Source organism: Pocillopora verrucosa, chromosome 1 (assembly GCF_036669915.1).
Source record: "Pocillopora verrucosa isolate sample1 chromosome 1, ASM3666991v2, whole genome shotgun sequence".
Classification (NCBI taxonomy): domain Eukaryota; kingdom Metazoa; phylum Cnidaria; class Anthozoa; order Scleractinia; family Pocilloporidae; genus Pocillopora; species Pocillopora verrucosa.
In genome coordinates this window covers 1,527,637-1,546,905 of record NC_089312.1, presented here as the reverse complement: position 1 = coordinate 1,546,905, position 19,269 = coordinate 1,527,637, and the positions used below count along the sequence as shown (strand labels likewise).

Sequence of the window (19,269 nt, the reverse complement as noted above, 5' to 3'; positions counted from 1 at the left end):
ATTTCTCGGATATTGCAAAAAAAGAACATTCAATTTGATAGATGAAAGAATTCAGTAGTGTATAGATAAACTTTAAATGCTGCCTCGTCGAGGATGCTGCTTACAGCTTGTATCAGTTTCCATGTGCTCTTTAATTTCTGTTTAACGAAGAGTAAAAATGCCGATCAGTCAAACCGAAACAAACGTCTACTCCCATAAGATTGATACCTGTCATTCAATGTCTGGAAGCACTTTTGCCTAATAGCAACTTTTCATTCCTTTCTGTGACAGTGTTCGTTTCTAAATGGTCGTGTTCACTTCAAAATTTGAGAGCAATGATGTTTTTTAGGAACAAAGGCGTGTTTCTTTTGAGTTGGCTCTGCTTTTACTTACCGAGCGTGCAAGGTATTTTATTGCGTTCAATTTCTTTACTAAAGCGATGTATATCAATGTCTTTATTTGCTTTTGACAATCGCTAAGTTTCCCGAGTCATCTTCGGTGTTATTTACTGTTAGAAAAAAAATTACACTTCTGCTTAGTGAGCTAAAAAATGGGTAAACAGAATGTTCTTCTTTAAGGCCATGATTAAGATTGATATAATGGATAGTTGGTTTCTTTTATTTTTTCATAAATCAACTTATTTTTGGGGAAGGATGAAACAATGCGTTCACCCGGAAAGCATGTGATTCCACCTTTCATTTTCTCTCTTCTCGATATGTTCAAATTTCAATTAGAGTAAAAAATCCCTGCAGTTAGCGGGTAGTATGTTGGGTCTTACTGCCTCTCTTAAAATATTAAAAGTTCGGGCGTATTATATGGGATGACCAAGTGCCTGATCATGAGTCTGAGGTGTGGGACGCACTGTGAGAAGAAGTCGAGCTTTTATAGAAAAAAAAATGTTTCCCCAACTATGGACCGAACTTAGTTTGATCAAAATGTCTGGAATTTTTCTCTTTCTCAAATTATCAACAATTTTTTTTCTGGTAAATTCCGCATGGTCGTACGACTAAATTATGCAGTTTGATCGGCTCACGCGAAATAAGCGTTGGTTTGCAGACTTTTTGCACATGTTAGACCGGGAATAATAGATATTCCAGTGGAATTCTCGCCATAATGAGTAAATTCAAGTTTGCGAAAGAAAGATACAACCCCAACCAAGTAAACTTTATTTGTACATCGCCAGAAAGTTTCGTTTTATGCTTCGTTATCCATCTCATGAACATACGAGATTTTTGAATTTTAATCGAATTCGGCTGACATGTTTTTGAGATGAAATACGTGCACGTCAACTTGGACTATTGGAGTAGAGAATGGTTTGAAAACTGCTCTTGGTCAGCGCTTTTCTCTCGAGGCAATTTGACCTCTACTAAACCAGATCGTTATATTATAGATTAGATGTTAGATTATAATCGTTATCTAGAATAGCGGATTTGGAAAAAATGAAAATAATTTATCAAAAAGAACGGCGGGGTTGTACGGGTGATTTTTTCGTGTCTCGTAAAATGAGACAAAATTTGAGACATGCAATTTTATCGTAAAATGACTTGACCTCTATCTTGGTATCTTGATATCTCGTATCATCAGTATCCGCTTACTATTCAATTCTGCAATAGACAAACAGCTACTGGAAAATCCCTTCAAAACCTTATAGTAGCATTCAATAAATTACACAGTAATCCTCACGTAACCGAGTACTTATAGGTTAATTGCACCAGAAAGTTTTCAAATTTTATTCTTAGGAGTTGAGACAGGAAAACTTGCCATCAATCAGGAGGGAAGTTGCGGAGGCCATTGTCAGACAGTGACATTTAGCAGCCGTTTCTCCGGTGGAGCTCCGTATGTGTTCGCTTCTCTTAACCATGGAAATATCTCATCTATTGCCAACGATATTGCATTTGTTTGGGTTGAAGATGTCACTGCAGCTGATTTCAAAGCCTGTCTGGTGCAAGGAGGATTTAGCTCTAGAGGGTACACCATCATCGATTGGCTCGCGTTCCACGGTTCACAATCGGGAGTTTATCATGGAAAAGTCAGCTTCGGCCTGTTTACCACTGGAACAAAATGTGAACAGGTCACATTTCCTCAGGTAATGTATAAATGGAGTCTACTTCGGTTGATAAGTCTCGCCATGATGTTCACAAATTCATCAAGAGTATTAAAAGTCTTCAACTAATATGTAGTCTCCTTCTCAGCCGTTTGATGAGAGACATCACCACGATCAGAAGGCAACCACTTCCCCAGAAATTTTTGATAAGCGCGATGGTAACCCTTTATTTTGCTGAGGTAGAAAGCTCGTCTAACCATATTAGTGGGTACCATAGAAATGAAATATGCTGATAGATGGAGTTTTGCATATCAGGTCTTCTCACAGCTGCCTAAAGTGCAAGTAACTGTCAAACACACTGCTTCAAACCAATTACAGGACGCAATGAGTGTTTGGATTGAAAGCCTCTCCAGAAGTCAGTTTGAAGTTTGTCTGAGGGAATCAAGGACGTTTGATGGACCTCATAGTAACCTTGTGGTGGTATGTGGGACCAGGTCGTTGTTCGATATAAACCCAATAAAACTCAGGTTAAGCATATTGTTGCAGGCATGTTCAAACAAAATTTTAATAAACTTTCTTCTCGTTCCAATAAAAGTTTTAGAAAATATTTCACCCTTTTAAACAGTAATTTTTGAGCTTCGAACATTTGGTGTGGTTAGTTTACCTATATCTTTGGAAATTAAAATCAAATGCCACAGCCAGACCATCAACATTGGTTATGTTTCACTACTCTGTTTTTATTATACTTGGAAGAGCATTTGTTGCGCCTGTCCAATTTCAGACCATTTCATGACATCCTTCTGGGAAACAACGCCTGAAATATCCGAGTTAAGCGGAGTTAACTTCGGTTCGAGTGATCTACTACTTCACTCATTATTATCCAATTAACTAATGGATATTCATACGGATAAAATTATGAGAGACGAGCTAGTTTGGTCATCAAGAAGTGAGTCACTTGTGAATTTGGAGCAAGGAAGAAAACAGATTGTAAAATTATTTTTTTCAACGTCTTTATTTCAACTGAATCCTAGAACTGGATGGCATATGTGAATCATCCATCTTCGTGGGGAGCAGAAGAATCCTCGGAAGTTGTGTTTTCTGAATATGAGACACCAAATGCAAGAAACAGTTATGCCTTATGCGAGGTATGTGCAGATAAGAGATGGCACTGCGTGCATTCATGTCTTCTCAGTAATGTAGCGCCATTATTTTTAGTATGTCAGGTACGTTTTGATCATCAGATCTGCATTTCTTCCACTAAATTGATTTTTTTTTCTAATTTATTGCAGAACATCAACTTCACAAACCCATTTTACAAGCCACCAGTTGTTCTCACAACTGTACTCAATGGACGCAACAACCCTGTTAACCTAGGAAGTCAAGCAAAAGGTCCCTTAGTCAGTTGGCTGGAGGTATATCAACCCATTGTACACTTTCGTAATTGCTATGGTTGTAGAGGTTATGCAAAAAAATTGATGTTAACTTTACAGCGAGAAGAAGACTGCATTTTATCCTTGATAAGTTTTATTTTCATCATCGAAAAATGAAATTGAATGACTCCTTCAGCCATCCATTTATTCGTCTGCCCATCCATCATTTCATTCCTCTACATTTATGCATGCATACATCCATGCGTGCGTGCTTAAATGCATACATACACTCATGCATACACACCCATGTATGTATGAATGTATGGATGTGTGCTTGTATACATGCATGAATGTATGCATGTATACAAGCATGTATTGCATATATGCATGAAGCATACATGAATGCATACATGCATCCATGTATCCATATGCATCCATCAACCTGTCAGTCTAGTTAAATAAGATATGGTGGCATGTATATGTTGCTCATTTATCACTTTCATACAATCTATAATGCACGATGTCTTTTCCGTCTTGGAGTAAAGGAGAGTGTTAACCATTCAATACGATTACTGACTGATGTTTCTCGGCTTCTCACAATAATTTTCATACCTCTTGACCCTTGACCCTCCTTCCACCTCATTTATTAGGATGAAGGAATTTTTATGAGAACTTACCTTGTGCGACCTTTTTGTTTGATAGGAAGTAACCAAGTCTTACTTTCGAGTTTGTATTAAGGATGACGCAGGTTATGGTGGTCAGAGGGAAAATATAAATGTGAACTACTTAGTCATAGGAGGTAATTAACGTATAAAACAACCATTTCTGTGTTTTTCTGTGTTTTCTTCTTCTTGTTCGTTTTCCAATATAGCTTTCTTTAATAACAGCGTTAAATGCTTGCTCTCTGCAGACCTCGAGCCCTGTAGGAATGTAAGCTGTGAATATCACAGTCATTGCGTTGCCTTGGGTCCCCAGCAGGTCACATGTCGCTGTGAAAGTAGCTGCCCATCATTTGAAGAACAAGTCTGTGCCTCCAACGGCCGTACTTTCAGAAATCTCTGCTTACTGGAGAAAGAAATTTGTACAGCAAGAGGAAACTACTCTTATTATCATCCGGGAAGTTGCACAGGTATCAGAAGTATGATTCTAATTAGTTAACCGTGAGGTTGAAGGTAAAGAGAGGCAGATTTTGACCTGGATTTAACAAGAAAGGTAACTCAAGCGAGAGCGTCACTAAACAGACACACGTACATTTGGAACATAATGTTATGAAACTGGTTTTTGACAAATTCAGTCCTTTTTTGGGCGTCAACATGATGGAAACTTCCTCTGGGTCTCCTGGTTGCTTCAAGGGAACTTTGTTAGTACTCTGCTTGATGATTAGAAACGAGCAACCACTGTACATGTAGCATTTATTTCATTGTATTAACTCATAACGAAAATAATTATCGACCAAAGAGTGCAAGAGAATTTCTACATTTGTAACAATAACTTAGTCCTCTCACAGTACCATTTACTGAGTGGATTTGGCATGGACTAAATTGTTTCTGCTCATTTTCAGGTTTTCCACTTCAGAAAGGAAGACATAAGTTTCGGAACGTCCCTTCCTGGGCAGAGAATCAGTGTGAATCCATAACCTTCGATCCTTTCATATTTTATCCTCACAAGAAAATCTACGTTCAACTTACTGTCAATCACTTTAATTATTCTGATCCCGCCATCGTGCACGAGGCCACTGCACCCTGGGTTGAGAGTGTTAACACCACGCAGTTCACAGCCTGTGTCACTCGAGCTGGTAGAAATGATTACCCATCTGATAGCTTTGCCGGCGTTGATTGGGTCGCATATCAGGGTGCTCCCTCTGGGGGTGTGGCTGGTGAAGAAAAGTTCTCCAGATGGTGGACTGGAACTAGTTGTCAAACAATTACCCTTCCAAGCGTATGTTAAATGTTGTAATAATGGATTGTAAAAGATGGGGGGAGGGGGGGGGACTCCTTTATTTGGCCTGAACAGGGTGTACCGCGTATCATAGGAGTCCTTTTTGGAATGGAACCCAAGCTTGATGGTTCTGGTGTACTCTTGTGTTTAAAAGAATTGCTTCATTTCACCGTAATTCTAAACATACTGTCAGGACGTTGCCTCCTAAATGATCGATATGCTCAAAGTCGATTGTTTTCATCAGAATAACGAAAATACGGATTTATTTTCCTTAACAGGTTCAGGGTCTGACAGGTTCGGGGCGTACTCCTAAACGCGCTCCGAAGAGGTGGAGGGGGGGAAGGCTCCTGTGTCTCGCAGGTCGGCCTCCAATTGGCATAAATCAACGCAAGATCACGTTTATCATCTAATCTGGAGAATTCATTCTGCTTGAATATACACCTTACATCCCCGTCGAATTATTTTTTCAGGGAAAGTTCCCCGCCTCGCCAACAGTAATTGTAACTGCTGAACACTACAGGTCAGGCTTAAAACATGATGCTACCAGCGTGTGGCTGGAAGATGTCTCAGCGAGTTCGTTTAAGATTTGTCTACGAGAGTTTCAAAACTTTGCAGGGGTTCATGATGACATCTCTGTGGCAAGTATTAAAATATAGGAACAGGAAACTACAGGATATATATTTTTATTTTTTTATTTATTTTTTGTTTTTTGTTTTGTTTTGTTTTGTTTTGTTTTGTTTTTACTTTAAAGTACCATATTTCGGCTGGGCAAACCAGCCCTATTAAGGTATGAGTAGAATTATCGCGGGGTGGTAATTTTTATGAAGCGATTTGTGTAATATCAAACATACGAATAACTAGCTGAATTTGCATTGCGGTTTAATATAGTTTAATCCAAACAGTTGAATAAGCCGATTGTTCAAGTTTTTTGGAGATGCTCAGAATTTATTTGCCATTTAAGAAAGAAAAAGAAAGCGTCTTCAAGCTGACAGATTGAGTCTCTGTTACGAAAGTATTTTTCGGTGGGAATAAAAACTTTTCCTCAGCAGAATGAACACGGCAGGAAAGAAGAATTTCGCAAAGAATTCGGCATTTGCATTTAAAAAGTAAAACTCACATATCAGGCAGTTTGATTCTTTCCACGCTAAGTTCTCATTTTTTCCTTTTCCCCGACCGGTCCTTTTGACTCATTTCAATGCTCAACTGAAACTCAATTTACCGTGAAAAAAACTGATGATTTTTCTCTCTTTTTTTGTACCTTCCTACAGAACTGGCTGGCGTTTGATTCTCTTCAGAGACCGCTCTTTAGGGAACACAATGATGTCAGCTTTCAAAACAACGCTTCGCCTGTTAAGAATCATAACTTTGCCTTCTGTAAGGTGATTTGAAGTTTCAATGGGGTGCATAACAAGGCGAAGTCTAACCTGTGCTAGGCTTTCGCTTAGCTGAGACAAGTGAAAAAGCGAGAGAGCGGAAAACGGAGGGAACACTGGAAAGAAAAATGGGGTTACTCTTGACAATCACTAATTCGCTTGACTTCATTCGCTATGGGTAGAAATGGTTGATGTAACTGAGAACCCTGTTTCCATCCTCCAATTTTTCTCTGTTAGCTAATGAAAAGACGATACAGTGAACAAATTGATTTTTCTTAAGTTAATATCGACCATAAGGTTTTACGAGTTACTGACGTCTGAATCTAAACACACTTGCTCACCTTTGATTTTCTCGACCATAGGATGTGAGCTTCATTGGTAGTTACAGCAAATCCCCAACCGTACTTTTGACTGCTAAACATTCTACTTCTGGAGGAAATGCTGCTGCAGAATGCAATGGTATAGTGAGCTGGATAGAGGTAATTTGAAACCGTGTAAGAATGAATAGATACAACTGAACAGAGCACACAGAAACTGTTACTTTTTAATCATACAGAGGAACGATCGGACGAGAATATCATATCATTTCATGCCATTTTAATGCCGCAACTGACTTAGCTATACGTATTGCTTAATTAATCCAGGATATCGCAGTAAAAGGCAAGGAGAGCTCCATGTGCGGATACCTATCAAATGATAAAATACCGAATTTTCAAGCAGTTCTGTCGTTTCTCTTGTAAGCGTTGTAATTCTTTAAGATGTATTTATATCCTTTAATTTTTGTTTTCACCAGTACATCTCCACCTCTGGCTTTAGAATATGTGTCAAGGAAGTCTTTGTCAACCGCTTTGATCCACTCACTGTATCATATGCAGTATTAGCAGGTAATATCTTGTTACTTTAATCAGAGGGTGCGGTCCGTTTCCGGACGCATTTCTTGCGACACTTGTTTTCTTTACCTCCCCTCTTCCCTTCTCATTGCTTTGTAAGATTTTATAAATACCGCCTGGCGATGAAGAACAAGGTAGAAATGGAAATTATGTAAACTTTTGTGAATTGGTGTTTTCTAAGTAGTATCCTAAATAACTGTGTTTTGGAGCGTGAGTTAGAGGTTTGCACCATAAGTTTACGATCAACGTTAGGTTTGAATTTTGAACGAACAAGGAAACAAGCAAGCCAAGGAAAACAAACAAATTAGTACCTGAACAAACAAACAAACAAACAGAAAAAAAAAAACAGAAACAATTTTACTTGAGTAAACAATACAAATCATACTGGAACAAAAAGCATGTGCATCATAATGTTTTCTTATAGAAAATGTGATTGAAATAAATGCGTTTAACCTTTCCTCAAAAGACATATGTCAGGAAGGATGGGCCTATTATAAGGGATACTGCTACAGAAGAATTTCTTCCTGTGATTCCTGGGGTGGCAGCCAGGCAGCATGCGCCACTCTTGGGGCTAATCTTCCCAGCATACACAGTCAAGAAGAAAATGTATACATACAGAGTCTCCATGGTGGCGACCACTCTTGGCTCGGCCTTTCTGACAGGAGCACTGAAGGTACATTCGTGTGGAGTGATGGATCACAGTTTGATTTCCATTACTGGGCGAGCCATCAACCAAGCAATTTTCATGATGAGGACTGCGTCCATACTCTTGGTTTCCTTGCAAATCATAAGTATAGATGGAACAATGTTAATTGCACAGACTGTCATAAATTCACTTGCAAGAAAGGTAGGTCATCCGGATGATGGTAAAATTGTATTTACTCGGAGCAAAGTTCTGTGAGAAAAAGAGGAACACGTATACTTTCCTGGATTTTATAACGCACGAGTTTCAATACCTTTTCCCATACGCGGCTTCCGATGGTGTAATAGGCGGCTGTTCCCGGAGAAGGGGCCTTACGATCTCTTTTCCCCCCTAGGATAGTCCGGAGGCATGCTCTCCAAGGAAAAAAAATTGAAATCTAGAAGCTCTGAATGTAGTTCCAATATTCTGGCCATGAAAAAAGAGTGCTATTTATAATAACTTTCAGGTGATGTCAAATCTTTGCTAAACCCCTATTTGTTTTTTTTCCTTCATATACTAATTTTGGCTGTCTTTTGCCAAAACAAAATTGAAAAGTCTTTTTGCATGGAAAACTTAACTCCAAAGCGCACCCGATTCGTACCTACATTACTTATCCTTTTTTGGTTTAATTTCAAATTTACATCTGAGTATAAAAAACCAAATATGTTTTCAAGCCCAATGGGGATTAATGTGTTTGTTACGCGTTAACAAAGATATTTTATGCATTATAATAAGGAATATTATTTTTTCAAAACAAACTATAGTTGCTAAACATAGTTTGATTATAGTACTCTGATGGAATTCTTAAAAATCTTTCTGACATTTTGACTGAGAATTACAGCCCTTCCCCGAACAGTAACAGTTCTCTCCTTTACATTCTTTCGTTAGCAACCTAAATACACAGCTTTGTTAAATGATGCTAAATATCAGCTGAGAAGTGATACTAAAAACACAAAGATTCTGCTTACATTTTTCTTCGTAGACTACAATGAATGCAAGGAATTTGCTCATGAATGCCCGGTCAACGCCACTTGTGTGAATAGTCTTGGTTCGTACTCTTGCCAATGTCCAGCTGGATTTCGCCTTAACGGAAGAAGTTGCACAGGTTTATAAGTGATGTAACTAATAGATAGCCAACGTCTAACAGGGCTCTCTTTAAACTAGCTATACTAAATGCGATGTCCCTGTTTAAATATTGATTAAATGATTAAATGGTCTAAAACAGTGTTTTATATCTAATATTTTCGTTATGAACTCAGCCAGGTTTTGTCGTGTATTAGCTAGAATAAAGAGACTGGCTGTTTTTCTCCGCCAAGTATTAATTTTAGTGAAATTAAAGTGATCTATAGACCTTGTAGTTTGGTAAGTAAACGAAGTAACAAGTGTAACTATCCTAATCTAGCTCTTTTATTTATCATTTCAGCCTTTTATGTTTGCAAGGAAACATTTGGCTATATTTTCTTCCTTTTGATTTTAGAATTAAACCAAATGTCTTGCTTGTATTGTAAATAGGCAGCGCGTAGTGTCATGACATGAAATTCAAATCTTTTGTTGAACAGACGTTGACGAGTGTAGCTCTGGTTCATCTTCATGTCATGCTCAAGGCCAATGTGTGAATGTTCCTGGTTCGTACAACTGCACCTGTTTGCCAGGATACGTAGGGGATGGAAAGGCGAAATGTGAAGGTAAAATAATCGACAATAGTGATAGTTGGTTGGCTCGTCCTTTCTCACTTCAGGGCCAGAGCCTCAAGCTTATTTCTCGCAGTGAGCTTCACAAGGTTTATATCTAATCTGTTCTAAGGACTAACAGGTTTACACCCTTCGTCTCGTTCCATTCTTATGCCGTGCCCCCGAGCGGGAAGGCTAAATGCTGTGCTTAGCCCGTATGTCATGTCTCGAGCCAAATATTTTCCCATCCGGCCTCAACTGACCGAGTCAATTTACTTCCTTTGGCTGTTGCTTTTGCGTTTGTTACTCTGTATTACCTCACGTTGGACTGCGCGGCTTTTTCCGGCCCAGCTCGAGCGATCACTTGCGGACCTCTTATGTCACGCACGCTGGAATTTTTACCATCATGCTTTTCAGTAATGGCGCTTGCGAGGCCGTACTTGGTCCATGATAAGACTTCTTTTCCACCTCTTTAAGCCCTATCTTACTTATATTTTCCTATTTTCCGACAGCTCCACGCCTGACAGCAACAAGCTCTTGCGTGTTATCAACCTCAACAAGTACATCTGGATACATCAGAATAACTCAAGCTGGCTCGCAATATAGCAACAATATGGATTGTCGATGGAATTTTTCTTCCAATGCAGTAATAGAACTTGTCTTCTTCAGTTTTCGTACTGAATCGTCTGCAGATTTCGTGTCTGTGTACGATGGTGGGTTGCTGTCGTCGCCTCTGATTAGAAAAATGAGTGGATCTTCTCTCCCGCCACCCATCACGAGTTCTTCTGTTAATCTCTACGTAAAGTTTTCGTCTGATGGCGCAAATACGTACGACGGTTTTGTAGCAGCATATCGAGGTAAACCTTAACACAAGGGGGTTCAAGATTATAATTAAAAAACTAGCCCGTCCCAGGCGTTCAGTTGGTAAAATTAAGAGCAACAGTAAACGGCGTGAAAAAAATGAGGGGAGTTTGGGTCGGGTTGGATAACAGGTACTATCACGCTGTTTACCATCGTAGTTTTATCAACTGAACGCCTGGAACAAGCTTTTCAAACATTAGTTCTTTGATTGATCGTAGGACAGTTATTTTTCAATTAAATGTTCAGGTATGTTTCACCACTTTGAGACGAGGCTTTGACGTATGACGCTACCATAGCAACACGATTTCCTCTTAGAAACACCGTTAGTGTTAAGTCTTATGTGCGTGTTACTCGATAGACAAGTTCCGTGAGTGCTAATGGTTATGTTAGGGAAAAAAAAGTTAAGAAAAAAAGTTAGTCAAACCATTAACAATTCAGAGCCACCCGCTGATTTTTATAATGTAAGGTGGCTCTAGGCTGTAGAACTGAATTTACTCTCATCTAAAGTCATCCGGTAAACGGTTACTTAATGTTATAGAAGAACAATGTCAGTTACCTTAAGTAATTTATGCACTTTGTACTTTTTCTTTCACTTCTGTTATTAGTTCTTACCGCTGGATCCTTACGTATCAGTGGAAACACTGCCGTTGGAAGGGTTGAAGTCTACTATGACGGGCAGTGGGGGACAATCTGTGACGATGCGTGGGATATCAGCGATGCTAACGTAGTGTGTAGGCAGCTTGGCTACACACGAGCGAATCGAGCCTACAGTGGCGCCACCCACGGCCAAGGTACTGGTCCAATTTGGATGGACGACCTGGCATGCTCAGGAGGTGAGTCTCATGTATATGACTGTAGACATCGTGGATGGGGAGACCATGATTGTACACACAGTAGAGACGCCAGCGTGGAGTGTTACACGCCAGTCCGTTTGGTAAATGGTGGTGCTAGTTATGGCCGCGTGGAGGTTTACCACAATGGGCAGTGGGGCACAGTGTGTGATGATGACTGGGATATGAATGATGCTAATGTGGTGTGCCGTGAGCTTGGGTTTCCCAGTGCATCATCAGCTCCTCATAGCGCGCGATACGGTGAGGGATCTGACCCCACCTGGATGGATAACGTAAACTGTCATGGAGGAGAAGCTTCTATATTGAACTGTGCACATGGAGGCTGGGGAATCGAAAATTGTGGTCATGATGAGGATGCCAGCGTAATATGTAACACTTAGAAAACTCTGAAAATATTTTGCGAGTTTTCACTATCTCTATGCGCTGAAACCAGATACATTATTATACTATGTAGAAGAGAAAGATCACTTCTGAATGAGTAAAACATAGATTTAGAGTTAATAATCAGAAGCTGTCTGCAAGTAGGAAGGGACAACATTTTCTTTGAATCGCAAATACTTTTGACTCAATTCTAAATTTTGGGTCCCAATTTCTTGAGTAAATTTTAAGTTAGAAATAAAGAGAACTTAACGTATTTGATTTTTTTCCTGAGGCTGAACATCCTTATGTTGATCAACAATCTGGTACGCTTTGAAAATAGCAACCTCATTATGTAAGCTTTCATGTCAATGTTTCCTTATTATAAATTTTGTAAACATTAAAAATAATGATTTGTACAACGTTCTCGAGAATAATGCTTCTGTTTTAATGGTAAATAAAATACTAGATATAGCAAAGTGGCACAAAGCCTTTTTTAAAGTTCATAACAGCTTTCTTTCTTTTTTCAATTATCTCAGCGGTCTCTCCCTACTGCGTATGAAATGAACACCAATGTGCGTTCGCCTTCCTTCTTGCTTGTCCCTGTAACAGTGTTATGGTAGTAATGACAGTACTTATGTGGTTTCATATGAGTTTTACCTTGCTGTGATAGTTACTTGTGATGTGTCTCAGTTTTCACCCTTCCTAAATCCTTTCTACTGATGTTGAGTACGTCCGCTAGGTCCCTCCACGCTCAGTATGAAAGAGCAAGTAAGACTGGCGCGAATAGACAAACCTTTTTTCGAATTCGAAGTCGTACTACAAATTGATTTTGGACTTGAATTTATGGGCGTAAGTTCAAAAATGTTCGGATGGGATGTCTTTTAGGCGTGACGTGATGTGAAAAGTAAATACAGGCGAAATTTTAGAGAGCCCTAAAGCAGCCCAAGAAATATGACACGATCCCTCTAAAATTGTAAATCACCATAATATAATGTCCTTGCTTATGAGAAGAAAGTATCTTTGACTATCAGATATGGCTTTATATTTAAATACTATTCATCAAGCCGCGAAAACAGTGATGTAACATAACGCAAAGAGATGATTCTAACTCTTGTATCCTGCAATAATTACAAACTTTTCCAGCGCAAATTCCGCGTGCGTTACTCGGAAGTGAATAGCAGAGGATATTCGGAATTTGGGTAGCCGATCAGAGCGCGCCTTCAACGCTATCTATTATTTAAGTATATACTAAATATAGACAAGATAAAAAGACTGGTAAAAACCAAACCAAGTAAGAGACAAAAAAAGCTTTAATACAAAAGCAGAAGCGGATATATTGAAGTACCAAACGCTTTAAGCGAGGGATAAAGTAACACTTATGTTGGAGTAAATCACATCAATCCCTTCAATGCGATCGTTCCTCACCAAGAGGGCAGTACTTGGTAAGGTAAACAAAACAATGATGTACCCAGCCATTACTCTCTCTGTTCGGCTATTTTTCGTTAATTTCAGTAACTTTCAACTCCTGAGGCAAAGGTTTTTACTTCCGGGTAACGCGGTTTTAAATTAGTCACATTTAGAAGTGCATTTCCCTATCTCCTCTGACAATTAACTATTTTTTGTCTAGCATGTGATTACGTTGTTCTAAAACTCATTATTTTCGAGTATTTAGGCTTATTTTTTATGCTATAAAACTGTTCCCGTTTTTCTTCGGCAAAAAAAAGAAATAAGCGTAGTAATTTCAAACTTTTCCTACTCAGTTGACGCGAACGAGGTACATAGAGTCACACAACAAAAACCAAAGTAATCACAACGTGAACAAAAAAACATTACAGCTATAAAAAAAGCATGTTAGGCAAATTTTGAAACCTGCAAGTGAAACAAAAGGCAGTGACTACATCGCGATGTTTTAGAAGTTTCTGTGAGTTTTACAGACCGATTGCACGGGGGAAGCACTAAGGTAGAACTAATGCAGTGCAGGTTTACTATCGAAACTTGGTAAAAAGTTACTACTTGGTTTCAAGATTATTATGAAATAATTTTATGTTTATGTTTTACGTTTAAAGATTATCGTGGAGGTTAAAATGCAAGAAAATAGGCACTCATGCCTGTCAGGAAAATAGTAATAGACGGGAAAATTTCATGACTGGCGTTCGGTTTTGTGGGTGAAGTTCCAGTCTTTGCTGCCATCGCTTCCTTTATCATGTTATATTTGCCACTTAATACTCCAGCAACTGTGTGTTTTGACAGGTCAACGTTTGCATCCGTTCCGCGGAAAGCCCACACAATTGTTACTTCGGTATCGCTCTGATAATGATTGACAGAAGGTGATTAATGCAAACGAACAGACGAAGGAACGAGGGAACGAGGGAACGAGGGAACGAGGGAACGAGGGAACGAGGGAACGAGGGAACGAGGGAACGAGGGAACGAGGGAACTAAAGGACGAATTTTAGAGCTTGCATTGTCTGGCAAAGAATCTTACCTGAAACTGCACATCATTAGCGGTGTCTCCTGTCGCAGCATCCCTGTAGAACTCCACCATGGTTCTCCCGTCCTTTTCACTCGCCTTTGTGAGGAAGAAGCTTTGTTTCGGGTCTTTGGGTGGTTTTGATAAGGACGTGCTCCAGTAATCCTGTTGGCAAATTATGACCAAAGCTATTGTTTTCAAAGTGCATATTTGTAGATTTTGTTAAAAGTTAGCGTGCCCTACTTAGTTTTTTCTTTAAAATGAAAGTTCATTGCATGTTGTTATTCCCTATTTTGTCGCTCTTTCATTAGCAATACGTCAGCGAGTCATTAGCTCAATGAGTCATTCATGGAGTCAATCTCTCGGTCAATTTTCTGTGAGTCAATTAGTCAGCCATTCGGTCAGTCAGTAAGTCACTCAGTCAGTCAGTCCGCCCGTCAGTCAATAAGTCAGTCAGTCATGGAGTCAGTCAGCCAGTCAGCCAGCCAGCCAGTCAATCAGTCGGTTGGTGTATCGGTAGGTTGGTCAGTTGGCCACGCCAGTCAGTAAATTAACTAACCAATCAGCTTGTCACTCAGTCCGTCAATCAATTCGTTCATTCATCCAGGCTTCCTTAATACCAACCCCGATATATCCGGCATTGGAGGCAAACCCAGCCACCGCTATATCGTAGTTTTTCATGCCTCTTCCATCAGGTGTTGTGGTAAATCCTACAGCACACCAACCGGTTGTCTTACAAGTCATCTTGAACATCAGCTTGCTGTTACTGTAGGTCCATTCGAGTTTGAATGAGCCGTCAGGAGACATGACACTTGCATATTTTGGAGGAGCCATTGGAGTCGTGGGAGCCACCGATTCTTTTGTCGGCATCGTTGTTGCCGATGGTTGTATGGTTGTTGTTGATGGCAACGGCGGAGGTTCCATCGCTAAAGAAATCAAGTTATACTTCCCATCCAATATTTTGGTCTTATCGTGTTTTGACAAGCGATTATTGTTTGCATCACTGTTAGCCTTCGAGGCAAATATTACTTTAACTTCAGTAGTATTCTGCACAAAGGAAAAAACAAAAGTATTTTATCAAAAGATTTGGCAAAAAGATGTTTGATTGAGATATCTTAGGCGAGGTTTAATTTGTCGAGGGCAGGGGGGGGAAGCGTTCAATGGTGGTCTGTCAGGTCAGACATGTTCCCTAAGAACATCTTTCTTCCATATTTTCTGCGGAGTATTCTTTGGACAGGGAGGGAGGAATCTGAGATACGCCGCCCCCATCCCCCCTGAAAGACTTCCGCCCTCCCTACCCCCCTCCCTATAAAAGCTTTTTAGGCATGATATCTCTTTCAAACGACAAATATCTGTACATTCGGAAAGCAAATCCTGTCGTATCAACGCCTGGAAATTTCAGCAGACCCGACAAGAACTGTTACGCCTGATCTACTGGTATGGCTTCACTCAGTCTAAAACTTAAAGTGCTCATCTTAATCATGTGGTAATTCAACCTTACGAATCCTTTTCGAGTTACGATGAACTCGGCTTTCTGGCACAAAAGAATATCAAATCGACCTAAATACAAACTAGAAAAGGCGAATTTAGAGCACTTTTGTCATCTTCGCGCAACTAAATATCGTCATAAATACCTTAAATTGGACATCTTTGACATCTCCCGTCTCAGCATCCCTGTAAAACTCCACGGTAGTCTTCCCACCAGCCTCAGAAGCTGATATGAGTTTGTAATTTTGTGCTACATCTTTCGTTGGAGGTCCCGGCCCTTGGCTCCAGTAATCCTGTCAAAACAAAGTCCAACCACCTCAGATTTGTCATGATGCTTCGAATTAAAAAAATGCTTCCACTGAAAACTTCACCCTAAATCTCTATTTATTAGAGATCTTGTCGATTGAGTATTGTAAAACCAAACTTAACGTACTCACGACAGCCAATCAGAAGAAAGAAAAAGATACAAGAAGGGTAATGATAACTCAAATAAATCATATCTAGTCAGCTAAAAGCCCAGGAAAAAATGAGTGCTTGAGTCGTGATTGGTTTTGGTTTCGCATTAGATTGGTTGAAAGGGTAGCGAGTCAGATCGTTTCCTACAAAATTATCAGCCAGTGAGTAATGGGGAACTAGTTTACCAAACAAACCTAATTTTACGACTAGAAATATTTTAAGTCGACCGTCAATTAGCAAGATTGCCCACGGTAAATTTCATACGAACAACCACGCGATGTGGTCACAATAACTGACACTTAAAGTGAAATAACCAGACTAGAAACATTACATCCTCACATTTGGAAAAAAATGTTATCACTTCGTCACGAGAGCGAATCAGAGGAAGATAATAAGATATTAGTTCACCAAGAGAATTCGTACAAAATTCCTTCGGATTTCGCGAGGCAAAGCTCAATTTTAAAGCGACATAGAACTTGACATACAGCTAGTCTGTTTTTTAAATATATGTGACATGTACAGACATGCAAGCAATCTGCCTCTTATTGTGATCAACGGGAGCGCGGGCGTCTTGAAGACAAATATTTTTCAAATGATTATTTGTTTTCTCCTAGTCTGATACTTGATTGGAATGGAATCTATGGGTCTATCAAAATTGTCTCTGAAAGACAGGAACGAATTATTTCGCAGAAAAACATTTCTTACTGGGTCGTGGTCAAATAACGCAAACAACATATTTTGTTTTCTCGCTCCTTCTTTCTGTCTTTTTGTTTGTATTTTGGTTGATAACTTAGCAACAAAAACTCGCACTAATTTCCTTTCCCCCTTTATTTGTCCACTGGAAAGTAACATCTAATCTTGCAATAAAGAAACAAAAACCATTATCACCCCGCGTTAATAAATACTGATCGGTCTTTAAGGATGTCGCGTCGGCAGTTTTATGAACTCTTTTGTACAAGTCCCTCAATATCGCGTAGGGTTGAGATTATAGCCAGAATAAGTAGGCACATATTTTTAAGTCAAAAAAGGCTTCAAAGTTTTTAGAGGCCTTTTGGAAAGAGCCATGTCCGCTTCGAGACAGTAAGGGCAAACTAGAAGGGTCAGGATATTTTTGAATTTTTAATACAACGCAGTCAGATGGAGAGTCCTTCTAGATAATCCTATGGAAAAATCTTAATACGCGAGTTATGCATTGTTAAGAAAATGTAAAAGATGAGCTACTAGGAAACATTAGAATAACAAAGGAATGGAGTATAATATATTCGCTTCTTATAATTTAATAAAGAAACCTTTTTTGTGCGACTTAAGGAGTGACAAACCAGCTCGCCGAACTTAACAGTACATTTTTCAGAGTTTAATAATTTTTTTCACTTTTCTTTTTATTGTATTGAACTCAACTTAAAGGAAGACTTTCCGGAAAATGCACTAAGCCAAATAAAGACCAGGTGGAGACCTGAGAGCACCTTTAAACACAACCCCCTGGGGAAATATCAATTAACTGACAAAGATTGAGAACCTTTAATGAACTCGCTCAGAACACGACTGAAGTCTAAGAAAGACTTAATGTCGGTTTTTTTTTATATATGGTTTTCATTTGTTATTGATTTCAATACGGGCTGTAAGGATTATTTTACTATTCGTGCGTGATCTCAATGCCTGCCAAAGCATTTTAACAAAATATACGCAAACGTTCATGTGTTAAACAAAAATAATAAAAAGACGAACTGATAAGGAAAAATATTGCAGATTTACTCACATCTACGTATCCAGCGCCAGTGGCATATCCTGTCACGGCTATATCATATCTAACCATGTTTTTGCCATCGGCTGTTTCACTAAACGCCACCGCGCAATAACCGGTTGTTTCACAAGTGAGAGTGAAAATCAACTGGCTGTTGTTGTATCTCCATTGCAGTTTATAGGCGCCGTCTGAAGATTTTAGGGTAGTATTCGAGGTTGCACTGATCTCGCTAAAGGCAAGTGAGGTCAAAGCAAGTGCTACAAAAGCAAAGAGTGCCATGTTTCACCCTTCTTAACCTTGCGTGAGGGTGACGCTTTCATTCAACTCTAAGGTTATGAAGGTGACTATGATTGATTTGAAGATATATTTACTTTAGCTTTCGGATTACGTCACATGAAAACAATGACGTTTGTCGGGGCGAAAGGAAATCCCGAACGTCTTGAAATTTTCAATTTTAGTACTTTATTTGGCAATGACGACCAAAACAATCTACAACATTCTGTGCATGACAAACCCATGCTTTTTGCTTCACTTGCAGACTTATATTTGCGTCAGAGTTGTTGACATTCATGTGTAAACAACATTGTCTTATAAACTTGAACCGGATTAGCATTTGTTTCTAAAATGTTTTCAGCATTCCTTGACCGCAGAGCACTATTTCGAGACAAAATTGCAGGATTATTTTTGGAACAAGTGGTGGGTGTGAAACTGGAGAACGCATTCATTTCCAATTTAGAATAGTTTACAATGCTCAAACGACATTAAGATTAGAAAAAAAGTTGAAAATAAAGAAACACAGGAGTCGGCTATTTCAAGTCTTTAAATGTGTCGAGGTGGTTAAAAAACTCCAATGATTAATTTGATTTATTTGTTCCCTTGCGTTCTTCATCATTTTTCCAAAAGTTGTGATTTTTTTTCATCACAAAGCTACAGTCTCTTAGAAAGACCCTGATTTTAGCTTTATCTACTTTATGGCAAAAAGTGTACGATCAGCTCAGGTATTTATCATCGGAATTGTAAGCCGCAGGATTTCAAGATTCATCTTTCTGCCGAAAGAGAGTTGTAAAAAAGGTGCCCTGATGTGTTTGCGCACTGGG

At 39.2% G+C, this 19,269-nt stretch overlaps 2 protein-coding genes across 2 annotated transcripts; one reads left to right on the top strand and one right to left on the bottom strand.

Annotated features, from left to right (window-relative positions):
• Window positions 1-279: 279 nt before the first annotated feature.
• LOC136278869 (uncharacterized) lies at window positions 280-12,517 on the top strand. Its single transcript, XM_066162023.1, has 17 exons — window positions 280-384; window positions 1,719-2,065; window positions 2,339-2,503; window positions 3,055-3,168; window positions 3,313-3,435; window positions 4,096-4,192; window positions 4,304-4,522; window positions 4,955-5,331; window positions 5,802-5,969; window positions 6,600-6,710; window positions 7,067-7,183; window positions 7,498-7,588; window positions 8,061-8,441; window positions 9,259-9,381; window positions 9,836-9,961; window positions 10,459-10,803; window positions 11,413-12,517. The coding sequence occupies exons 1-17, from the start codon at window positions 315-317 to the stop codon at window positions 12,036-12,038; spliced, it is 3,600 nt and encodes a 1,199-aa protein (XP_066018120.1). The 5' UTR covers window positions 280-314; the 3' UTR covers window positions 12,039-12,517.
• A 997-nt stretch (window positions 12,518-13,514) lies between these two features.
• On the bottom strand, window positions 13,515-18,451 carry LOC131788709 (uncharacterized). The gene is made up of 5 exons (XM_059105796.2): window positions 18,188-18,451; window positions 16,122-16,268; window positions 15,112-15,534; window positions 14,503-14,652; window positions 13,515-14,325 (listed from the first exon to the last, which is right to left on the bottom strand). The coding sequence occupies exons 1-5, from the start codon at window positions 18,449-18,451 to the stop codon at window positions 14,098-14,100; spliced, it is 1,212 nt and encodes a 403-aa protein (XP_058961779.2). The 3' UTR covers window positions 13,515-14,097.
• Between the last annotated feature and the right edge of the window lie 818 nt (window positions 18,452-19,269).